The 22,589-nt window shown below is 31.8% G+C and overlaps 1 protein-coding gene across 4 annotated transcripts in view; it reads right to left on the bottom strand.

The window, feature by feature from the left end:
- Positions 1-22,589, bottom strand: part of LOC119610083 (protein scalloped) — a 59,351-nt gene that overhangs the window by 2,259 nt on the left and 34,503 nt on the right. Inside the window, exons 4-8 of one of the 4 annotated variants that reach the window (XM_037965179.1) lie at positions 7,219-7,349; positions 3,239-3,676; positions 595-635; positions 334-526; positions 25-257 (exon numbers count right to left, since the gene is read on the bottom strand). In XM_037965179.1, coding sequence (XP_037821107.1) covers positions 25-257; positions 334-526; positions 595-635; positions 3,239-3,676; positions 7,219-7,349 — 1,036 coding nt within the window. The remainder of the gene's footprint in view (positions 1-24; positions 258-333; positions 527-594; positions 636-3,238; positions 3,677-7,218; positions 7,350-22,589) is intronic. The other 3 variants (XM_037965180.1, XM_037965181.1, XM_037965182.1) reach the window with 3 other exon arrangements.

The raw sequence follows: 22,589 nt of genomic DNA, 5'->3' as shown, positions 1-22,589 counted from the left end.
TGTTTCTAAAAGAGCTCTACTTACTGGCTAGTTACGCCATAAAAGTCACCGGTTTCGGTGCCAGTTAAGTCTGTATTTAAATCGGCCCAACATTTCACTAAATAGAAAGCATTCTGAGGACCTTTCTCATAGAGATCTTTAAGACCACCCGATTTTTCGGGGAATTTATCAAAGATTTGTCGTATATCAACAGTCTCAAGTAGGGGATCCGAAAAGGAGGGTTTACCGCCCAATTGTACAAACAAATGCCGGTTGTACTATAATAATTAAAAAAGATAAAAATTAATAATTAAACCATTTTTTAATAAATATATAATTGCTAATTATACTCACAATTTCATCTCGTCTTATTTCCATAAACGCTGAAAATTCTAATAATCTAAATTTGTGCGTTGCTATCGCTCTGCCCTCCCACGGCAGCTGTGCTGGCGGAAGTCCAGCTTCAATATCACCAGATACAGCTGTTGATGGTTTGCCGGCGGGATATGGTTGTTGTGCAAATGGTTTTATACTGTAATCATAAAAACTTTGAGGGTCAATGTAATCAGATAAATTATTTTAAGCCTTGAAAATTAATAATATATGATAACTTACTCTTGTGAAGTGCTCGGCTGTAGACCGGGTTGCCAAAATTGCTAAATAGGGGAGAAAAATAATTGATGTAAGGTTAATAAAAGCTTTATATAAAAAGCATCAATTAAATAGTTATTACTAAGGTTTTTTTTTTAACATAAAAGCCATTTTTTATGAAAAAAAGCAAGGTTTTTATTATCCTTTATTAAAAATGAGGCACACATTTATTTAATTACTTTAAAATCTAATTAATATTGATATTAAGAGTTTTCTGCGAGAGCAAGCTTTAAGTTTTAAATGAATAATTTATATTTTATGATTGGTTTCTTATAGTACTAATGGTTTTTATTTTAATTACGAACGCCTTAAAAATACTGGAATAAATATTTAATTCCATCCAAAAGCTTTTGATTTAGCTTTTTATATTATGAAGCTTAAAATCAAAATAAGTTGTCTTACTGCCGGTCCACACTAGGAAACTTTTTTTGGGAAACTTTTGATTTTGGGTGAGAGAGAAAGAGAAAGAATATCATTCATCTCTCTCGCGGTACGGAGTTTCTCGTACTCGGATACTTGTTTTGTTATTCTTCTCATTCGTACAACAACAAATCAATGCAATTAATACGTAGTTTCTGAAACAAAAGTTTCTATGTGTGGACATTAAGGAAACTTCAAAAGAGAATTAAGAAAAAGTTTCTCAACAAAAGTTTCCTAGTGTGGACCAGGTCTTACTGATTTTTATGTAGACGTGAGCTTAAGAAGAGTGAGAGAGCTATTGCCGATAACTGCTTTAAACATTCAAAGGTTATGTCCTGATAGCTTACAATGTTATATATCATGTTAAGAATGATGCAGTACGAAAGTACTGCACGATCGCCTTATTAAAGTGGTAACTTTAATCGTCTTGAGTTTAATGATCTCACTTTTGCGGTCATCGCTCTCTACTTTATTATTACAAAGTAGATTTTAGGGTGAATATTTTCTATTTGTAAGTATAGCGAGTTATGTATGTACGAACAGACCTCGAATGTTATTTCTATAAGTTCTTCTGTAATCGTTTCATAGTTAAACGGTCTCTCTCATACACTATCGGTTCATGAAACACACCTCCGTCAGCGTCAGCTTAAATTATCTTTTTGGGCATATTCTACTTTAATGTAAGTGTTAATTAGATCTCTACGATCTGGTAGTTTAAGAACTTTGAACCTGAGATATTGAAAGTAAGTTAAATCAGATCTAATCTGAGTTTTCTGGAAGTTTATCGGGATTTAGAAGAGAGATGTTGTAGTCAAAAGATCTGGTAAGAAATCTAGAAATTTAAGAGAATAAGATAGTATTTGAAACATTAATGTTGAGTTGCTACAATTTTGAGACTACAGATTCCCTTTGAGGACTTTCAACCATGTTTTGACGTTTGCAGCTTGGAGCGTGTCAATCCCCTTATTCGGCGTATCAATTACGTTTCTGCATTCAGATACGGAACGATTGAAAAAAGTTGTTCCAGCATAAAACGAAATCCATTTTATATCGATGCTTTACGATTATATGTTTCGATTCGAATTGAAATGGTGAATATAGTACGGAATCTAGATTCTATAATCTAGTTTAGTTAGTTAGTTAGTTAGTTTGAAAGGAGGATGTATATACATCAAATCCGAAGAAATACACCTAGGCCTCTATCGGGCCTGTTGTGCGCTCCTTAACCAGTGCCTCAGGTGGGAATCGAATCCACCACCTCCGGTCTACCAGACTAGAACACTAACCACTAACCTACCGGAGGCCACATATAATCTAGTTTAAGCTTTAGTATAAAATCGTTTATATAGTCTCATCTAGTTCTAGAGAATCTTGTGGATATACTTTCATCAAAGATGAGGGTTAACTTTTTATCGGCTTTCTGATCTTCTAACAGATCATGGGTTTCTGGATTTGGAGTACGCCAACGTTTTATTTTAAAATTTCTAATAGATCTACTGTGGAGTCAATAAACAATACTTTTAATCCATTGCTTTAAAGATCCCTTTGGAAACGGTCTTCAAAAGTTACTTACTCTATAAATATAAATACCTAAAGTCATTGCATATATAACCCATAATTAAAAATACATCTAGCACACATACATTTAAAATCTCAATGATACCACCACAATAAAAAAATGCACACACATATATATATGTCGGTAAATGACTTACGAACACAATGGGTTAAAGTTAGCAGCGCCTTAAAATACTAATTTACATACGAACATACAAACATAATCAGATAAAGAATACAGATACAGAAGAAGGACACACAAATAGCAATTAGTACAAGACAATCTTACTACCGGATATAAAGGCAAGGACGAGGCCACAGGCGCTGATGAACAAGACGAGGAAACAGCAGCAGCAGCAGCTACAGCAGCCAATTGTTGTTGATGATGTTGCAAATAGCCAGTACCTAAGGCGGCTGCTGCTGTTGCCGTTGCATGATGTTGCAAATGCGTAGAAGATTGTAGGGTCTTGCTATTGTTATGATTACTACTAATATTATCAGTTATACTATTGTTATTGCTATTGTTAGGATTACTATTAGTAAACGACGAATTTGTCGAATTAATATTGGTAGCAGTAGTAGTTGCTGCTGCTGCAGTCGTTGTTGCTATTGCTGTTACTGGGGTACTAACCGAATTTGTTGTATGTTGATTGTGGTGATGGTGGAGATGATGGTGGGGATGCGGCGGTGGTGGTGGCATATCTGGCCGTAAAGGATGACCCAAAGGATTTGCGCTAACAGCCGAAGAAGACGAAGACGACGTGGACGAATTGGCCGACGTGTGATTGTGTAAGGGATGGTGGTGGTGTTGATTACTAGGGTGGTGGTGGTGTTGGTGGTGCAGATGATGATGTGGGTGGTGTGGATGCACAGCATGATGATGATGGTGGTGGTGGTGTAAACCACTAAGGGCAGAGGCAGCTAATGTCAAATTTTTCACCGCCTGAGCGGATACTATTTGTGAACTGGTCATGCCAGACATAGCCTGTAATGCCTTTTCCTTTTCATTTAACAGCTGTAAAACGGCGGCATTATTTGCACCAGGACCACCTAAAACACCATTTGGTTCCTGTAACCGAAAATAAAATTTTCAAAGTGAAGTTGTAGAGTGTGTGAAACAAAAAAAAAACTCGTAGCTTGACTTGATTTCTGAAGTTTCTGGGGAGGCGATATTGGTTGATTTTGAGTATAAATGTATGTATGTAAATGTGGTGTGTTGTGGAGATGGTAGATGAATGGAGTTTGTTTTTTTTTTTGGATAGTATAATGTTATGGTATCCTGGATGTTTAAGATGTTACCTTGTAAGTTATAGAGTATGTGTGAATTTGAAGGATGATTTTTTTAAAATGGGTTTAAACGCAGCTGGTTTTTAAAGTAGTTTTGAAAACTACTTTTCTTTAATGTTTTAGCATTTTAAATGGGATGATTATGATTTGTTGTTTTTTGGTTTGTATTTACACTGAAACAAAATGTTGAAAATTTTTAAAAATTTATTGATTTGTTAAAAAAAAAATAAACTAACATTTTAAACAAAACAGTTGATCTAATACAGACTGAATTAGTCTTTAGTCTAGGCTCTAGTATAGAGTCTAATCTAGACCCTATTATAGAGTATAATCAAGACTCTAGATTTAGTCTAACATTGATTCAATTAGACTTTGGTTAAGGCTTTATTAGGATCTTGTAAAGTGCTCTGGAAAAGAGTTTAGCCTAGGCTCTGGTGAATAGCCTAGTCAGGCTCTAGAATAGAGTCTAGCCTAGGCTCTGGTGTATAGCCTAGTCAGGCTCTAGAATAGAGTCTAGCCTAGGCTGTGGTATACAGTCTAGTCTAGGGTCTAAAATAGAGTCTAGTTTATACTCTAATAAAAAGCTTAGTCTAGTACATGGTATAGAGTCTTGTCTAGGTTATGGATCTAATATAGAGTCTAGCCTATGCTCTAGAGTAGGATATAGTCTAGGTTACAGAATAGAGTCTAGTCTATGCTCTGGAATAGAGTCTTGACTAGGCTCTACAATATACTCCAGTATAGGCTCTAGTGTAGTCCAGGCTCTTGTATAGAGTTTGATCTATGCTCTAGTATAGAGTATAATCAAGGTTCTAACTCAGAGTTTAATCTAATCAAATAAACAGTCCAGCCTAGGCTCTAGTACAAAGTCTAGGCGCTAGTACAGAGTTTATTCTATGCTCTAGTTTATAATAGGATCTAGTTTAGAATATATTCTAGTATCTTGTTTAGTATCTATTCTAGGCTCTAATTTAGAGTCTAGTCTAGGATTTAGTTTAGAGTCTAGTCTATGCTCTAGTATAGAGTCTAATCTAGACCCTATTATAGAGTATAATAAAGACTCTAGATGCAGTCTAACATTGAGTGAACTACACTTTAGTTAATGCTCTAGTAGAGAGTCTAGTGTACTCTAGGCTTTGGTATAGTCTAGTCTAGACTTTGGAATAGAGTTTAGCCTAGAGCTAGATATAGAGCTTAGTCTAGTACATAGTATAGAGTCTAGTCTAGCATTTAATATATAGTCTAGCCTAGACTCTAGAATAGAGTCTAGTCTATGCTCTAGAGTAGAGTCTAGTCTATGCTCTAGAGTAGAGTTTAGTTTAGGCTCTGAAATAGAGTATAGGCTCTAGTGTTCCAGACTCTCGTATAGAGTTTAATCTATGCTCAAGTACACAGTCTAGCCTAGGCTCTAGAACAGAGTCTATTGTAATCTCTAGTTTAGAGTCTATAATACATTCTAGTCTCTAGTTTAGAATCTATTCTAGGCTCTAGTTTAGAGTCTAGTCTAAGATATAGTTCAGAGTCTAGTTTAGGCTCTAGTATAGGGTATATTCTTGGTATAGGTTGTTGTCTAAACTCTAGTATTGGCACTAGTCTAGACTCTAATATGGACTGTATTTAGCATCCAGTATTAAGTGTAGTCTAGGACCTATTCAAGACTTTTGTGTAGAGCCTAATCTAGGTTGTAATATAGAGTATAATCATATCTATTCTCTAATATAAAGGCTAGTCCAGACACTTGAATAAAGTTGGGTCTAGATTTTAGAATAGAGTCTAATCTAAGCTCTTGCATAAAACCTTATCAAGACTACAGTATAGAGATTTTGAATATAGTATGGTCTAGGTAGGTTGGTAGGACAGAAACTAATCTAAGCTCTAGTTTAGAATATAGATTGTACATTATTTTCTAGTTTTGTTAATAATGCAAACTCTAGTATGGAGTCCAATCCATGTTCTTGTATAGAGTGAATACTGATTAAAATATGATCTAATGATATGATATATGATCCAACATCTGCCTGAAATATATGTCACTGCCTTTAATGTTTTTAACATAATTATGTTATAATTTTAATTTATTTCAAATCAAAGTGATTCAGGCCCTGGGAAAAAAATATAATATTTTAAAGTGCTTTGATTTCTAGCTAAACAGTCTAGAAAAGTTTGAAATATTCTTTTATATATATAAAAAAAATAGAAAAACAGTTTTTTATACTTTTTGCGAAATTACAAAAAATTTTAACAATTTTCTTTGACATTATAGTTGTTTGTTTTTGTGTTTTATTCCTTTATGTTTTTGCCATGACTGTCAAAGGTTTCTTTTTTTTAAACTGAACGCACAAAATCTTTTTGTTAAATGTTTCTTATTTATTTTATATAAAATTTTATTGTTATATGTAAGTACATCTACATACATACCATACAAATGTATGTATGTATGTACCTAAAGTTGGTAGTTTAAGATACACTCCCTGGGCAGGATGCAAACCTTTGTATAGTTTATTGCTTTTGTTTGCTATGACTGACTGAATGCCAGCTTTGCTATGGTAGCAGCAGCAGTAGTTTCTCAGCAGTGTATGTATGTATGTACATGAAATGAATTTTATTTTTCTATTTGTTAAAAAAATGCATTTGTGTAAAGTTCAAAAAAAAGTTTGTATGTTTTTAATTTTTTTTGTAGTTTTTCCTTTTGCAATTTTATTGTTGTTTTCTATGTGTATTGTATTTGTTTCTGGTCTGTTTTTTGTGTAGCCTGTGATGGCATCTTTTTCTATGTGAAATATCAAAGTAAGTTAAGTGTTTTTCTCATTTTTTTTGTAATAGTTTTATTTGTAATTTATTTAGTTGTAAGTTTAAAATAAGTAAGTAATACTAAAAAACTAGAAATCAAATATGGAAAAATTGTTAAATCTTTTAACTTTTTAGTTTGCCTCCTAAAACTAGGCAATAGTTAGCAATATTTCAATCACCCTAAAAATAGGCTTTAAATTTTTCTTTATCTTTTATTTTAAAGAGCTTTAATTTTAGTTTAATTTTTTATGTAAATTTCTTAATAAAAACACTTGCTTTTTTTCTTTTGTTAATAAAAAAATGACTTTCATTTTCTTTGGGAATTTCTTTTTTTACAATATAATTTTGTATATTAAACGATAAAATGATAAATTATGAAATAAAGCATGAAAAACGCAGGAAACATATACATATAAAATGGCAAAATATTTATGTGGTTAATGATTTAAAAACGAAATATAAATTAATAAAATCAAATAGATAAATTAAATTTTTTTATGATTTTAGTAAGCGTCACACAAAAATTTAACTTACAACTTTGATTTTCGCCTGTATTTCGCGCAGTTTTCGACGTGCCAACACTTGTATGTGAGAACTGACTTGTTTGCGGGTTCTCGTTTTGCCGGTGCGTAATTTAATATAACGGGCGATAAGTTCGTTGCGTCCTGAAAGAAGAGCAAAGAAGAGGGAAATTGTTAAAAAATATATTTAAAAATATGAAAAGAAATACTTTGTAGACCAAGGGTCTTATTCCTGAACATTTATCAAAGGTTTATAAAGGAGAAATTGTTCAAATTTTAATAGTATAGTATCTAGGCTTTAGTAAAAAGTCAAGTCTAGACTCCAGTATAGTATCTAGTTTAGGATCTAGTAAAGATTCAATCTAGGCTCAGCGTATAGTCTGTAGATTCTAGTCTAGGCTATAACATTTAGAATAGTCTAGGCTCAAGTATATAATATAGTAGATTCTAGTACAGTGTATAGTCTAGTCTCTAGTATAGCGTCTGGTATAGAGTCAGGTCTAGGCTCTTGTATAGCCCAGGCTCTAGTATATACTCAAGTCTAGCCTCTAGTGTAGAATCTAGTCTGGACTTTAGTATAGAATCTAGTCTAAACTCTAGTGTAGAGTCTAATTTAGGCTCTAGTATAAATTCTACTCTAGGCTCTAGTATAGTCTACTCTAAGCTCTAGTATAGAGTCTAGTCTAGGCTCTAGTATAGAGTCTAGTCTAGGCTCTAGTATAGTCTACTCTAAGCTCTAGTATAGAGTCTAGTCTAGGCTCTAGTATAGAGTCTAGTCTAGGCTCTAGTATAGAGTCTAGTCTAGGTTCTAGTATAGAGTCTAGTCTAGGCTCTAGTATAGAGTCTAGTCTAGGCTCTAGTATAGAGTCTAGTCAAGGATCTAGTATAGAGTCTAGTCTAGACTCTAGTATAGAGTCTAGTCAAGTATCTAGTAGAGAGTCTAGTCTAGGCTCTAGTAGAGGGTCTAGTGTAGGCTCTAGTAGAGAGTATAGTCTAGGCTCTTGTGTAGAGTCTAGTGTACGCTCTAGTATAGAGTATAGGCTCTAGTATAGAGTCTGGTCTAGGCTCTAGTAGAGAGTATAGTCTAGGCTCTACTAGAGATTCTAGTCTAGGCTCTTATCTTAGTCTAGTCTAGGATCTAGTACAAAGTCTAATCTAGGCTCTAATATAGAGTCTAGGCTCTAATATAGAGTCTAGGCTCTAGTATATAGTCTAGTCTAGGCTCTAGTATAGAGTCTAGTCTAGGCTCTAGTATAGAGTCTACTCTAGGCTCAAGTATATAGTCTAGTCTAGGCTCTAGTATAGAGTCTAGTCTAGGCTCTAGTATAAAGTTTACTCTAGGCTCTAGTATATAGTCTACTCAAGGCTCTAGTATTGAGTCTACTCTAGGCTCTAGTATAGAGTCTACTTTAGGCTCTAGTATAGAGTCTACTCTAAGCTCTAGTATAGTCTAGAGTCTAGACTCTAGTTTACAGTCTAATCTAGGCTCTAGTATTGAGTCTAGTCTAGGTTCTACTATAGAGTCAAGTCTAGGCTCTAGTATAGTGTGTACTCTAGGCTCTACTATAGAGTCTACTCTAGTCTCTAGTATAGAGTCTAGTCTAAGGTCTACTGTAGACTATAGACTATACTCTATACTAGAGACAGTAAAGAGTGTATACTTGGCTCAAATATAGATTTCAATTAAATATTTTATTGTTCCTTAAAGTATGCTATTATATTCTTTGATTCAAATCCCTACAGAATATATTAAGTTATATTTTTGTTTTTATAATTTATTTCAAAAACATGTTTTGCAAAGTTCAGAAAAATATTGTTTTGCTGCGTATTTACGTCTTCTAAAAACATACTTTATTGTTTTTAAATCTTCCTTAAAGTATGCTGTTATATACTTTGACTAAAATCCCTGAAGATATGCTAAGTATTATTTTTTTAGTTTTGAAGTTATTTATAATTCTGTATATTTCTACCTTTAAGCTTAAATATTTAGCTGCTTTTAACTGTATGTCTGTCTATCCTTGCCTTCATTTGCTTTTTATTTCATTTCTATATATTTTTATTTAGTAATTGCACATTCCTAAAATACTTTAAGTTCACTTTTAAGTTCCTTCCATAAGACAAAAACAAGAAAATCATTAATTTATTTTTAGTATTTAATCAAAAATTGTATTTTTATGTTTTTTAATTAAAAAAGATTTCTTTCAATTATTTAATTTTGGTGCAAATTTACTTTAGCTTTGACTTAGTTAAAATGACTAGTTATAGTACTTAGAGCAAACACTTTTTTATGTTTTTTAATTGAAAATCCCAATTAACCCCTTTGAGTGATCTTTAATAGACATAGAGAAACGCCCCAATTCATTTCACATTTTATTTAATTTTTTTAATTCTGTTCTCTATAGTTCCTTTTGTTTGAGTCTTTTTATTCAAAAGTATTTTTTGTTTTGTTTTTGCATTCAATTGTGTCTAGAGTTTGATATAAAAAGACATAGTATACAAATTTGACCTTTGATCTGGTTGGTTTTATTGCATTTGTTGTTTTTTTGTTTTATTAGTTGGTGTAAATTAACACAATTGTATTATTGTGTTTTGCATTATAAAGTGGGAATTGTATTAAATTGATATTATTTTTCAAAAAAAAAAATTAATTTTACAGTAAATGTTTTAGAAATGAACAAATTTATTTATGAATAAGTTATAACAGAATATAGAACAAGAATTATTTTTTGTTTTAGTTATTGCATAAATTTAGTGAAATGGATATGCAAATTTATTATTTGTGAAACAGAAATTGAAATTATTTATATAGAACACAAAATAATATATATTTAAAAAGAAACCTTGAAAGTTCAATACTAAACAAGAGTTAGAGAGTCTTAAGTGATTTTGATTTGTTATAGAATCCAGTCTAGAGTCTAATCAACACTCTATTATAGAGTTTAGTTTAGGCTCTAGCATGATTCTAGAATGGACTCTAGTACAGAGTATAGTATAGGCTGTAGTATAGAATCTAATATAGGCTCTAGTATAGAGTATAGTATAGGATCTAATATAGAGTATAGTTTAGGCTCTAGTATAGACTCAAGTCTAGCCCCTAGTATAGAGTCTAGTCTAGGCTCTAGTATATAATCTAGTATAGGCTCTAGTATAGAGTCTAGTATAGGCTTTAGTATAGAGTCTAGTTAAGGCTCTAGTATATAGTCTAGTATAGGCTCTAGTATAGAGTCTAGTATAGGCTCTAGTATAGAGTCTAGTATAGGCTCTAGTATAGAGTCTAGTATAGGCTCGAGTATAGAGTCTAGTATAGGCTCTAGTATAGAGTCTAGTATAGGCTCGAGTATAGAGTCTAGTATAGGCTCTAGTATAGAGTCTAGTATAGGCTCTAGTATAGAGTCTAGTATAGGCTCTAGTATAGAGTCTAGTATAGGCTCTAGTATAGAGTCTAGTATAGGCTCTAGTATAGAGTCTAGTATAGGCTCTAGTATAGAGTCTAGTATAGGCTCTAGTATAGAGTCTAGTATAGGCTCTAGTATAGAGTCTAGTATAGGCTCTAGTATAGAGTCTAGTATAGAGCTCTAGTATAGAGCTCTAGTATAGAGTCTAGTATAGGCTCTAGTATAGAGTCTATTACAGTCTCTAGTATAGGCTCTAGTGCAGAGTCTAGTCTAGAATCTAGTATATTTTCTAATCTAGACTCTAGTATAGAGTCTAGAGTAGGGTCAACCCCTCCCCCGCAGCCTGGTATAGAGTCTGGTATAGGTTCTAGTAAAGTCTAGCCTGGGATTCAATATAGAGTCTAGTATAGGATCTAGTATACAGTCTTGTATAGGCTCTAGTATAGATTCTAGTATAAGTTCTAGTATAGAATCTAGTCTATGCTCTAGAATATATTCTAATCTACTCTCTAAAGTAAGATCTATTATAGTCCGTAGACTAGGATATAGATAAGAGATAGACTAGTCCATAAACAAGTTAGAAGACTACTCAATAATATAGTCTATAAACTAGTTCTAGTCTATGGACTAGACTACTGAATAGTCTATAAACTAGACTATTGACTTGTCTATGGAGTACACTATTGACTAGTCTATGGACTAGACTATTGACTAATCTATAGACCAGATTATTGACTAGGCTATTGAGTAGTCTATTGACTGGTTTATGGATTAAACTATTAACTAGTCTATGCACTAGACCATTGACTAGTGTATGGACTAGACTATTGACTAATCTATGGAATGGACTACTGACTAGTCTATAGACTATATTATTGACTAGTCTATGGTTAGTCGTTTGACTGGTTTATTGATTATATTAACTACTTATTTTTTATTAAAAATATATATACATATATGTATATAAATTCCTAACCTTATTAACTTTAATACAACCAAAAATATGCATTTCTATTCTATTACATATTTTCGCCCAAAAATATGCTACCAAAACTATGTATGTGTGTGTGTTATAAAGGATTTTTCCACTAATATTTCATAAATCGATAATGATGAAAAGTGTTGCTATTAATGGTTTTTAGTGATGTGGTTACTGCTTCGCACACACATCAACATTTTTGGAAGTGTACTCATGCCAACTTTGTCTGTTTAAAAAACAGAAGGATATTAACAAAAAATATTTCAATTATCTCTGATGATTTTATAGCAAAAGATGAAAAAATAAAATCGAAAAAGAAAAATTTCCACAACATCAAATATTTACCACATGCATTATGAAAATAACGACGACGAGCAACAACAAAAATCTGTTGCCAAAAAAAAAATGCTCGCATTCCCTTTTGCTTCCCTAGGAATTATTAACAAAATAGAAGAGGAGCTATATTGATGAGAATGACGATAATGATGCCTGGCAATAGTTTTCTTTTTTTAAGAATTTTCATACATCTACTACTAGCTTTAGCATGATGAGCAAATATTGCTGCTGATGATGAAAATATTTGTGGTTGTTATCACTATCACTTTGTTGTGAACGTGCAAACTGTAGAAAAATTCTTTTTTTTTTTTTTGGAAAACAGCATTTTTTTAAGAATTTTCCTTTCCTTGTCATAGTTAGCGGAAAAAATTGTTTTTGTAATTAGCAATGTTTCTTTCTTTTTTGGTACAGGTGTGTCACAAAAATAGGAAATATTATGCAGGTAAAAGTGTCATAATGCTGAAAGAAGGCAAACCTTATAGCGAAAAGAAAGTTGTGTTCTTTTTTTTAGGTTGTTAAAAAATATTCTTCTTTTTTCTATATAAAATATAACTTTTTAATTAGTGTAAATAATTGAAAAATAATAATAACACACCACTAATTAGCGTGAATTTTGTATAGTGTGTTTGTGGCTGCTGGGAGGAGATGTAAAATGAATGCTGTTGTTGACGATGATGATAGCTTTCGACTTAAGGGTTAGGGGGAAATTTCTGCAGACAAATTGTTATTGTTGGGGAAATTCTATAGAATTTTTTATTAAATAGAATAAATTCTTTAATTAATAACAGCAGCCTGAAAGTAGGCATTATTTTTGGTTAACTTTTTAGCAGACAAAAGTATGCAATATTTTTTGTTGCTAATAAGGAAGTAGTTGTTTTGAGCTAAAATTAAAGAATTATTATATTCGCAACATGAAAATTAATAAACTTAATTTGTTTTCGTGTTAAATTTCAAAATAATTTTTAATTTTTAACGTTTTTTTAGTTTATGAACTAGACTATTCATTTATCTATGGACCGGACTGTTGACTAGTCTGGCGATTAATCTATTACTAGTCTATAGTCTAGTCTATAGTCTAGTCTATAGTAAAGTCTATAGTCCAGTCTATAGTCTAGTCTATAGTATAGTCTATAGTCTAGTCTATAGTCTAGTCTATAGTCTAGTCTATAGTCTAGTCTATAGTCTAGTCTATAGTCTAGTCTATAGTCTAGTCTATAGTCTAGTCTATAGTCTAGTCTGTAGTCTAGTCTATAGTATAGTCTATAGTATAGTCTATAGTTTAGTCCATAGTCTAGTCCATAGTCTAGTCTATAGTCTAGTCTATAGTCTAGTCTATAGTCTAGTCTATAGTCTAGTCTAAAGTCTAGTCTAAAGTCTAGTCTATAGTCTAGTCTATAGTCTAGTCTATAGTCTAGTCTATAGTCTAGTCTATAGTCTAGTCTATAGTCTAGTCTATAGTCTAGTCTATAGTCTAGTCTATAGTCTAGTCTATAGTCTAGTCTAGTCTATAGTCTAGTCTATAGTCTAGTCTATAGTCTAGTCTATAGTCTAGTCTATAGTCTAGTCTATAGTCTAGTCTATAGTCTAGTCTATAGTCTAGTCTATAGTCTAGTCTATAGTCTAGTCTATAGTCTAGTCTATAGTCTAGTCTATAGTCTAGTCTATAGTCTAGTCTATAGTCTAGTCTATAGTCTAGTCTATAGTCTAGTCTATAGTCTAGTCTATAGTATAGTCTATAGTGTAGTGTATATTCTAGTCTATAGTCTAGTTTATAGTCCAGTCTATAGTCTAGTCTATAGTCTAGTCTATAGTCTAGTCTATAGTCTAGTCTATAGTCTAGTCTATAGTCTAGTCTATAGTCTAGTCTATAGTCTAGTCTATAGTCTAGTCTATAGTCTAGTCTATAGTCTAGTCTATAGTCTAGTCTATAGTCTAGTCTATAGTCTAGTCTATAGTCTAGTCTATAGTCTAGTCTATAGTCTAGTCTATAGTCTAGTCTATAGTCTAGTCTATAGTCTAGTCTATAGTCTAGTCTATAGTCTAGTCTATAGTCTAGTCTATAGTCTAGTCTATAGTCTAGTTTATAGTCTAGTCTGTAGTCTAGTCCATAGTCTAGTCTATAGTCTAGTCTATAGTCTAATCCATAGTCTATTCCATAGTCTAGTCCATAATCTAGTCTATAGTATAGTCTATAATTCAGTCCATAGACTAGTCAATAGACTAGGCCATAGACTAGTCAATAGACTAGTCCATAGACTAGTACATAGACTAGTCCATAGACTAGTACAAAGTATAGTCCATAGACTAGTCAATGGTCTAGTCTATAGCCAATAGTCTAGTCCATAGACTAGTTAAAAGTCTAGTCCGTAGACTAGTCAGTAGTTTAGTCCATAGACAATTCAATAGACTAGTCTATGGACTGGTTAATAGTATAGTCCATAGTTTGGTCAATATACTAGTGTTAATCAACATAGACTTGTCCATAGATTAGTCAGTAGATCTTTCATTAGTCAAAAGAATAGTCACTAGATAATAGACTAATCACTAGTTAATGGGCTAGTCTGATTTAAAGCATATTTTTAGGTCAAACTCAACAAACTTAAATAAAAATAAAAAAAATGGCTTAAGGACAAAGTGTAGCATATCTTTAAGGCTAAAAAATTAAAGTATAATTTTAGGAGAAACTCAATAAATTTTAAGATTTTAAACAAAATTACTATTAACATTTATAAACTGTCAAATAAATATACATATACATACAAAAAATGTCGTTATCGTTTTTTGTTGTTGTTGCCAACTTATTGTTGTCAATAAATTACAACCATTTAAGTTTAACAAATAGAAAAAGATTTAAGATATTCATTCACCTTAGTTCCTAGTTGCAAAGCAAAAACAACATAAATGAATGACAACAACATCATGTACAATGACTATTATGTATAAAATGTCTAGCTGATTTTTAAGATGTCTACGAATGGTGAGTGGAAGTAGTACTCACAAACAAACATACATACATAGATAAAACACATACATATCTTATGAGTTTTTCTTTAAAGTCATTTTTTTCATTATTCTTCATGTTTTAAAGAGACACCTACACATTTCCTTTTATTGTTTGAATATGCTATTATTTTTCTTTTTTTTTCCGACTACATATTTAAGTTTAAATAAACTTTATTACATTTAATTTGTTTTAAGCTGAACAAAAAAAAACTTATTTGTATATCTATAGAATTTTATTAAAGTTTATATATCATGAATAAACTCCTGGCTAAAAAGACCACCATTTATTATTATGATGGAAAAATATGATTTTAGAACTGCACCCGCCTTTTAGCATATTTTTTGGTTTAACGATTTTTTTTAGCATAAATTTGAAAGAACATAAGTAACGACAACGATTATGTGTCTTTTAAAGACTTTTGAAGATTTTTTATTTTATTTTATGATTGTTGGTTCCTGACTTTAGAGTCTATTGGTCAAACCTTAATGTTGTCTTCTGTCTAAGACATTCAGTCATATTTCATCATCATCATCATCATGTTTTTAGTTTTTATGCAAATTGTAAAAAGATACAAACAACAAAATTTTTGTAGTAAATACTGAATACATATCTGTTAGATTAACTGTGAGTGTAATTTATTTAAAATTGTTAAAATTTGTCAGGAAAATTTGTCAGCTTGTGCTTTTGGTTTATCATAAATGTTTATTTGTAGTTAAGTTTAAGACAATTTTAAAGTTTTTGTTGATTTTTTAAAGGTAGTGGCTGACGTGAATGCAACTTTTTAAGGATTGTAGGCATAATGTTATAAGTATTTCCCAGCAAACATTTGGTAATGACTTTGAACTGTAACCACTTAACCTATTAATATACTTCTTAATGACTACTGCACATATTTCTGATTACATAGAAGTAGTCTAATAACTCCTTATTAATAATGTATTATATAAATACTTTCTGATTCATTAGTTATCTTCTCCGTGAATCTATATACATTCATTCCTACGATTTACATTCACCACTTTTTTCAAATTACTTGTAAGCGATTGTGGTATTACCTCCAATGACATCAACGTGTTAAAATAATGTCTTAAATTATATTTAAATGACTTACTTGGTAATGGAATTTTTTTGTCGGGTTGTTTTAGGATATATATAATGCAAATTCGCCTTATACTACGAGTAATGATATATTGTATTCCGACTACTATTGTATACTCCGATATAATATATCATTAGTTATGTCTTTCTCAGGTTATCTTCTTATACTTAAGCTATTGTCTTGTATAGAAAACTAACATCGTAAACTTGCACTTCCCTCTTATACCAATAGTACTACAGTCTTATACTCAGACTAATCTCTTATAATATTATGGAATTACTACTGTTGGTTATTGCTATATATAACAAAAATCTGTCTACCGATATATGTAAGAATACAGCTTTATACTAAGACTAAAGTTTTAAACGCCCGACAGACAAAAGAGTGCCATAACGGAACACGTTTCCAGAGGTAAGCTTTACATTATATGGCTACCAGGTCACTCGGGAATAATCGTCAATAAAAGATCAAATGTCCTTGCTGAAGAGGAAAGGGTGCATGATAATGTTAAACTGACCAATGCAAAACCGTTCGACGCAACGAGGCCTGAATTAAAAACATGGACTAGATAAGCCCATTAATTCACTTAGAATAATGTACAAGTGGATACACAGGTTTAAAGGCAAAACTATGCAATATTGGACCAAAGGATTTAGACGAATATGGAGCATGCGGAGAGAACGGTGAAAAACTAGAACACTTTGTCCTTGTCAGGCTTTCTTCGAAGTTAGATTGGAAAATTCTAAGTAAATATATTGCAGAAACAAAATTTCTGAACATTGGACTATAATTCCTTTCATAGAAGTCTATATCGGGCGTTTTCACCATTATTTTCTATGAAAAGGAGAGTCTAGGTGTATTTTATTGGACCTTTAACCTAACTTTATGTCTCATTTCTCTAATGATATTACGAGATTTCTTTCAAGCCTATAATTTTTATCATCATCTTATACTCGGATTTCCTTCTCAGTTACTCGACCCATATATCCGCGTCCATGATTGTGGGTCACCAACATTGATTTTGGCCCATTCCTTCGAGGTTATGATACCTGAAAGGAACGAAAGGGCCAATCAAACATGATGACAGCAAGATGCTGATCAAGTATGGTTTACTGAGGGTTCCAAACACACTGATGGTGATACTGGAGCAGGCATTTGTGGTCCTAACTTCCAGAAGGCAAACTCCATGGGAAAATATTCCTCAATATTTTAGAGGGAAATCTATGCCATCTTCATCTGTGCTAAAGAGTGTGTGAGGAGAAGGTTAATGTCAGACAGCCAAGCATCAATCAAGGCCTTTCTTTCGTATGAAGTTAGGTCGGGTGTTGTGATGGACTGTGTGTCCTCATTGAACGAACTGGATAAACACAACAAATTAATAATATGTTGGGTACCCGGCCATGATGGTTAGCAAATAGAGGTGCTCTTCGCCCCACTTATATGCACTGAACCATGGATCTTTATATAACGAGGTACTACACTTTAAAGTAATGATACTTCAGGATGTCAGTTATAACAGGAACTGGTGGATGGATTAATCTAGTGAGAAGGAAACTAAGGGTACAGATCGGTTCTGCTTTACTTATTTAAAGAAAATTCGTCATTTTAATTCTTTCAATTCGTTTTTAAATGTTTCTCCAGTTTATAACGGTTTTTCCTTCAAATCTGAAAGATACTGATAGACAGAGAGGTATTTTTTCTAGAGAAAAGCAAACTGAGTTGTTCTTTGGGATTAGAGAAGACGACTGAGTGGTTCTTTGGGATAAGAGAACCCTCCCTTTTGAAGCAGATGATCTAGATGGGATAAATTAATAACTTTAATAACAACAAAAATTATCACTCTTTTATAACGCTTCGAAGACTTCTTCAAATCACATTTTATTTGAATAAATTTGTAGAGATTTATGTCATCTAATATTTCCGATTTATTAGTGGTTTGTAAAACTAAGATAATTTTTAATTAAAAGACGTTTAAGCAGTCCCATAAAAACTCTAGCCTACTTTTAGTATAAACAATAAAACCTTAATATAAAGCATACTTTAAGGCTTGTTAAACAAAAACACCCTTTATGCCCTCTGTATACTACCTTTTTCTAAAGTAAAAAACCAGCTCTTACAACTTTTCTCTCCAAAAAAACAAACTTTTCTTTAACAAAAAAATTTCTTTCACAACAACATTATATAGGTTTCGGTTTAATTTAAAAAAAATATTTTCTTTTGTATAACTAGTTACCAAAAAATTTTCCGCTTTTTTTCCAAAAGAAACATGATTCTTACAAGAGTCAAAGAGCGCTAAAAAGAATTTGTTTATTCTTTTTGTTTTTTCTTTGCGGAAAATATATTCATTTAAACGCTGCTATCATGACTGACTGACTGGCTGGTGTTATTGTATTTGTTTATTATTTAACTTCCGTTTAGTTTTTCACACCTTTTTCTTGCTTCCTTTTCCTTAAAACCTAGCTCTCACTCTTTCTCTCTCTATGTAGACTTTATGGGTGACACAACCTCATGCTATTGACATAAACATCCTGACTGGTTGGCTGTCTGGAAGGCAGGCAGGCGGGCTGTTAGGCAAACTTATGTTGGCCATCTATGTAAAATGTTTAATGGTGTTGGAGATTGGTTTAACCTCCTCATAAAGTATAAAGTTTAAAATTTTTGTTTACTTTTGTAATGATAGTCTATACAGAAAAAAGTTCAACAGAAAAAAGAAAAAGAAACAGTTTTCGAAAGAATAACATTAAACTAGATATTTATAACAGTCAGGGGCACTTTTCAAAATCCATAACAAACTAAACTGTAGCCATTTTGGCGATATGTATAACCAAACCATTACAATTCCTTACTTTTGAAAAAAGAAGTATTGTACACTTGTTTTAGTGGAAAACCAAGTGTTGCCCATCACTGCTTTACATGTATTTATTTGTATACCGGGTGTATAATGCTTTCAACAGCAAAGTTGCCAAAGAGAAATGTTTATTCTTGTTTTTGCCTGTGTTAACTGTGTGTAATTGTTTGTTGTTGTTGTGTTCCAAATGGGTGTGTAAATGGGTAGTTGTGCTTGTTGCTGGCAGCCATTGAGGCAGTCAGGGAAGCAGGACTTCTTTATTTTGTTTCGCTTGGCTTTGTGATGATGTGAAAGTGTAAACAATTTTCCCGTTATAATGTCTGACTTTTTGTTTACATTTATAATGTTGTTGTTGTTATTGTTATAGTTGTTTATTTTTGTTGTAAACATATTCTCAAACTCTTCGTTTTTTAACAAACTTTATGTTGAGTTGTTGTTTTTTGGGGATTTGTTGCAAAAAGTTTATGTAGATTGTTTTTTTTTTTTTTTTGTAAATATATACCATTTGTGGCATGTTCTTTTGTTTTTATTATAGCCTGCTTGCAACATTTAGTAAAACAAACGCTCTTGTGTTCCGTTTTTTTTTATACAGTTCAGTTGTTCATATAAGAGGTTTTTTTAATACTTATTTCCCTATTCTCTCGTATAGTGTCTTATATTTTGATTAATTTATGAGTTTTTCAAGTTTAATTGTTTTTATAAACAAATAAAAGTTTCACATAATCAATGGAGGGGAGATAAATGTGTTTATGTTTTTTCTTAAATTAATATAAGGAAGTTCAAAAATAATAAACAGTTTGGGGCAGAAATTCTAAAAAACATGGGAATAATCAAATTTGAATCAGACGCCATCCTCTAATCATGATCGTTGTCCACTTTTTTCGCGAAACACCGATCTTAAAGCGAGAGAATTTTGATTTTATGATCGATTTGTGATACTGCAATAGTGATCGTTATCCACTTTCATTGAAGTCGTCAAATACCAATCTTAAAGTGAGAGAATACAGATATTTTATGATCTACTCGTGATTGATCGCGATTTTAAGTACAGTTTAAGATGTTGGAGAAGTTTAGGGAAAGTTTTCATGACTTAAATCGATGGATCATTGTTAATTCATATCTGTGCAATGATCGATCAATGATCGTAAAATGGCAATTTCAAAGCCACTTGGAAATAATCACAATGAAAGAGAGTATAGAATCGCAATAAAAGAAAAGGGAACTCGAGGAAACAGAACGAGTGTAAAACCATTCAACAAAAAACATAAGCGATAAATTTGACCAATAGGAATAATGAAATGTGATCGTGAGAATACTGATTTTATGATCGATTTGTGATTAATCGCAATTTAAAGAATCAGACACCACACTCCTATCCTGATCGTTATCCACTTTAGTAAAAATTTCGTTGAATATGTCAAATACCAATCTCAAAGTGAGTGAATACTGATATTTTATTATACGCTCGTGATTGATCAGAATTTTAAAAACAGTTTATGATGTTCTTTAGGGAAGTTTTCATGACTTAAATCGACGGATCATTGTTAATTCAAATCTCTAATCACTAGATTGATCAATGATCATAACAAGGCAATTTAAAGCCTCTTCGGATTAATCGCAACAAAAGAGCGAATATAAATACAATTAAGCTATAGATGTGGTCAATAGGAATAATGGAATGTAATCGTGATCGAGATCGTTGTCCACCTGATTCTCTAAACATTGATCTTAAAACGAGAGAATACTGTTCTTAGGATTGATTTGTGAAATCGCAATTTAAAGAATTAGACAATCGTTATTGTTAACAAATTCGCGGAAGTCAAATACCGATCTTAAAGTGAGAGAATATTGCTATTTTATTTCGATAGCAATTTTAATGATAATTTAGATGTGATCATGATCATTGTCTACTTTCATTGCCAAACACCGATCTTAAAGCGAGAGAATACTGATTTAATGACTGATTTGTGGTTAATCGCGATTTAAAGGATCAAACACCTTACTCCAATCGTGATCGTTATCCACTTTAGTAAAAATTTCATTGAAGTCGTCAAATACCGATTTTAAAGTGATGTATTATAATCTATAGTTAAGTTTGATCTATAGTTATGTTTACATTCGTGATCGTTATCAACTTTAGTAAAAATTTCGTGGAAGATGTCAAATACCGATCTTAAAGTTAGAGAATACTGACATTTTATTATCTACTCGTGATCGACAGCGATTTTAATGGTAATTTAAATGTAATTGTGATCGTTGTCCACTTTCTTTGCCAAACACCGATCTTAAAGCGAGAGATTACTAATTTTATGAGCGATTTGTGGTTAATCGCGATTTAAAGAATCAGACACCATACTTCAACCTTGATCGTTATCCACTTTTGTAAAAATTTCTTTGAAGTCATCAAATACCCATTTTAAAGTGAGAGAATACTGATCTTTTATGATCTATAGTTTAAGATATTATGTTCTTTAGGAAAGTTTTCATGACTAAAATTGATGGATCATTGTTAATTCAAATCTGTGCAACAATCATTAGAATGTTCAATGATCGTAACATGGCAATTTAGAGAATTTCGTCAATAGACTTATTTGTATTTAAAATTGTTCTCTTCTTCTAAAAGTCGGTTTTTTAAATTTTATGTGGACTTCGCAATTACACACATCGTCCTTTTGAGATTGGTAAAGTTAGTATGAAAACGATCGTCTTGTAGTCGATCATGATCTTGATCAATACCACATTTTGCTACAGTTGAATATGTATCAGTCGTATTTGTCGTATTCCCGATATGCAAGAGATCGCTCTTCACACTTTCTTTGAATGTGTGATCATTTATTGAAAGCAAATGATCTAACAAATGTATCGAAAACCAAAGATCGGTCACCCTACTAATATTTAATCTAGATCTTGTTCGTTGATCTTACTGAGTGCAGTAATACATACTGTGAACACATATCGATACTATTTGACTGCCATTGTATAGCAGTCTGCATTATAAACCACCAGCTCTTAATAGCAGTATGTCGATCAGGTCATAATGGTTTCAGAAACAAAATATCAGCTCTCCCTATAGTGCTTTAGCTTCAACTTTGTGTAGTTTAAAAGAAGTTGTTCTTGTATTGGACTATAGGATCAAAGGTCCTTAAAATAAAATCTGTTTTCCTAGATTTTGAAGAATATAAGTAGTAAAGGTCTTTAACTATCCCATCCCATGCTTTTTAAAGTAAAAAAGTAATATAAAATATTTTTTTATTAAATTCTTAAGCAGAAAATAACTAAATTCTTTTTTAATAACGCCTAAAAGACAACAAATCTTTTTCTTTTCAAAAAATCCCTTAAAATAGGCAATACATTTAAACACCCCGACTTCCTGCTTAAGCGTTAAAAATGTTAGCTTTTTGAATACTAAATATAGAAAAGAAAGGCAAAATATTTATTAAAAAATAAAAGTGTCAAGTCATTTGATTTGCAAAAAATAAAAAAAAAGAAACAGATTATTTTTACTAGAGATTTACAAACATTTTATATTTAGCATAGAAAAGACCTCAATAAATATGCAAATATATTTAAACAAATTTTCTACTTGTCACTGAAAAGAATATATATGTTATTGCACACTCGTACATATCCAGGCAGAGTTGGGTATTGTTATAGTATTTGTTTTTTTTATTTGTTTTGTATTGTTAAGAAGAAAAAGTGTTTTAAAATTTATAACTTTTAAGG

This window comes from Lucilia sericata, unplaced genomic scaffold (assembly GCF_015586225.1).
Source record: "Lucilia sericata isolate MDLA Ls3-8-SP2 unplaced genomic scaffold, ASM1558622v1 Contig001114F_arrow, whole genome shotgun sequence".
Classification (NCBI taxonomy): Eukaryota; Metazoa; Arthropoda; class Insecta; order Diptera; family Calliphoridae; genus Lucilia; species Lucilia sericata.
Note: the sequence above shows the minus strand (reverse complement) of the source record. Positions and strands in the feature narration are given on the sequence as shown.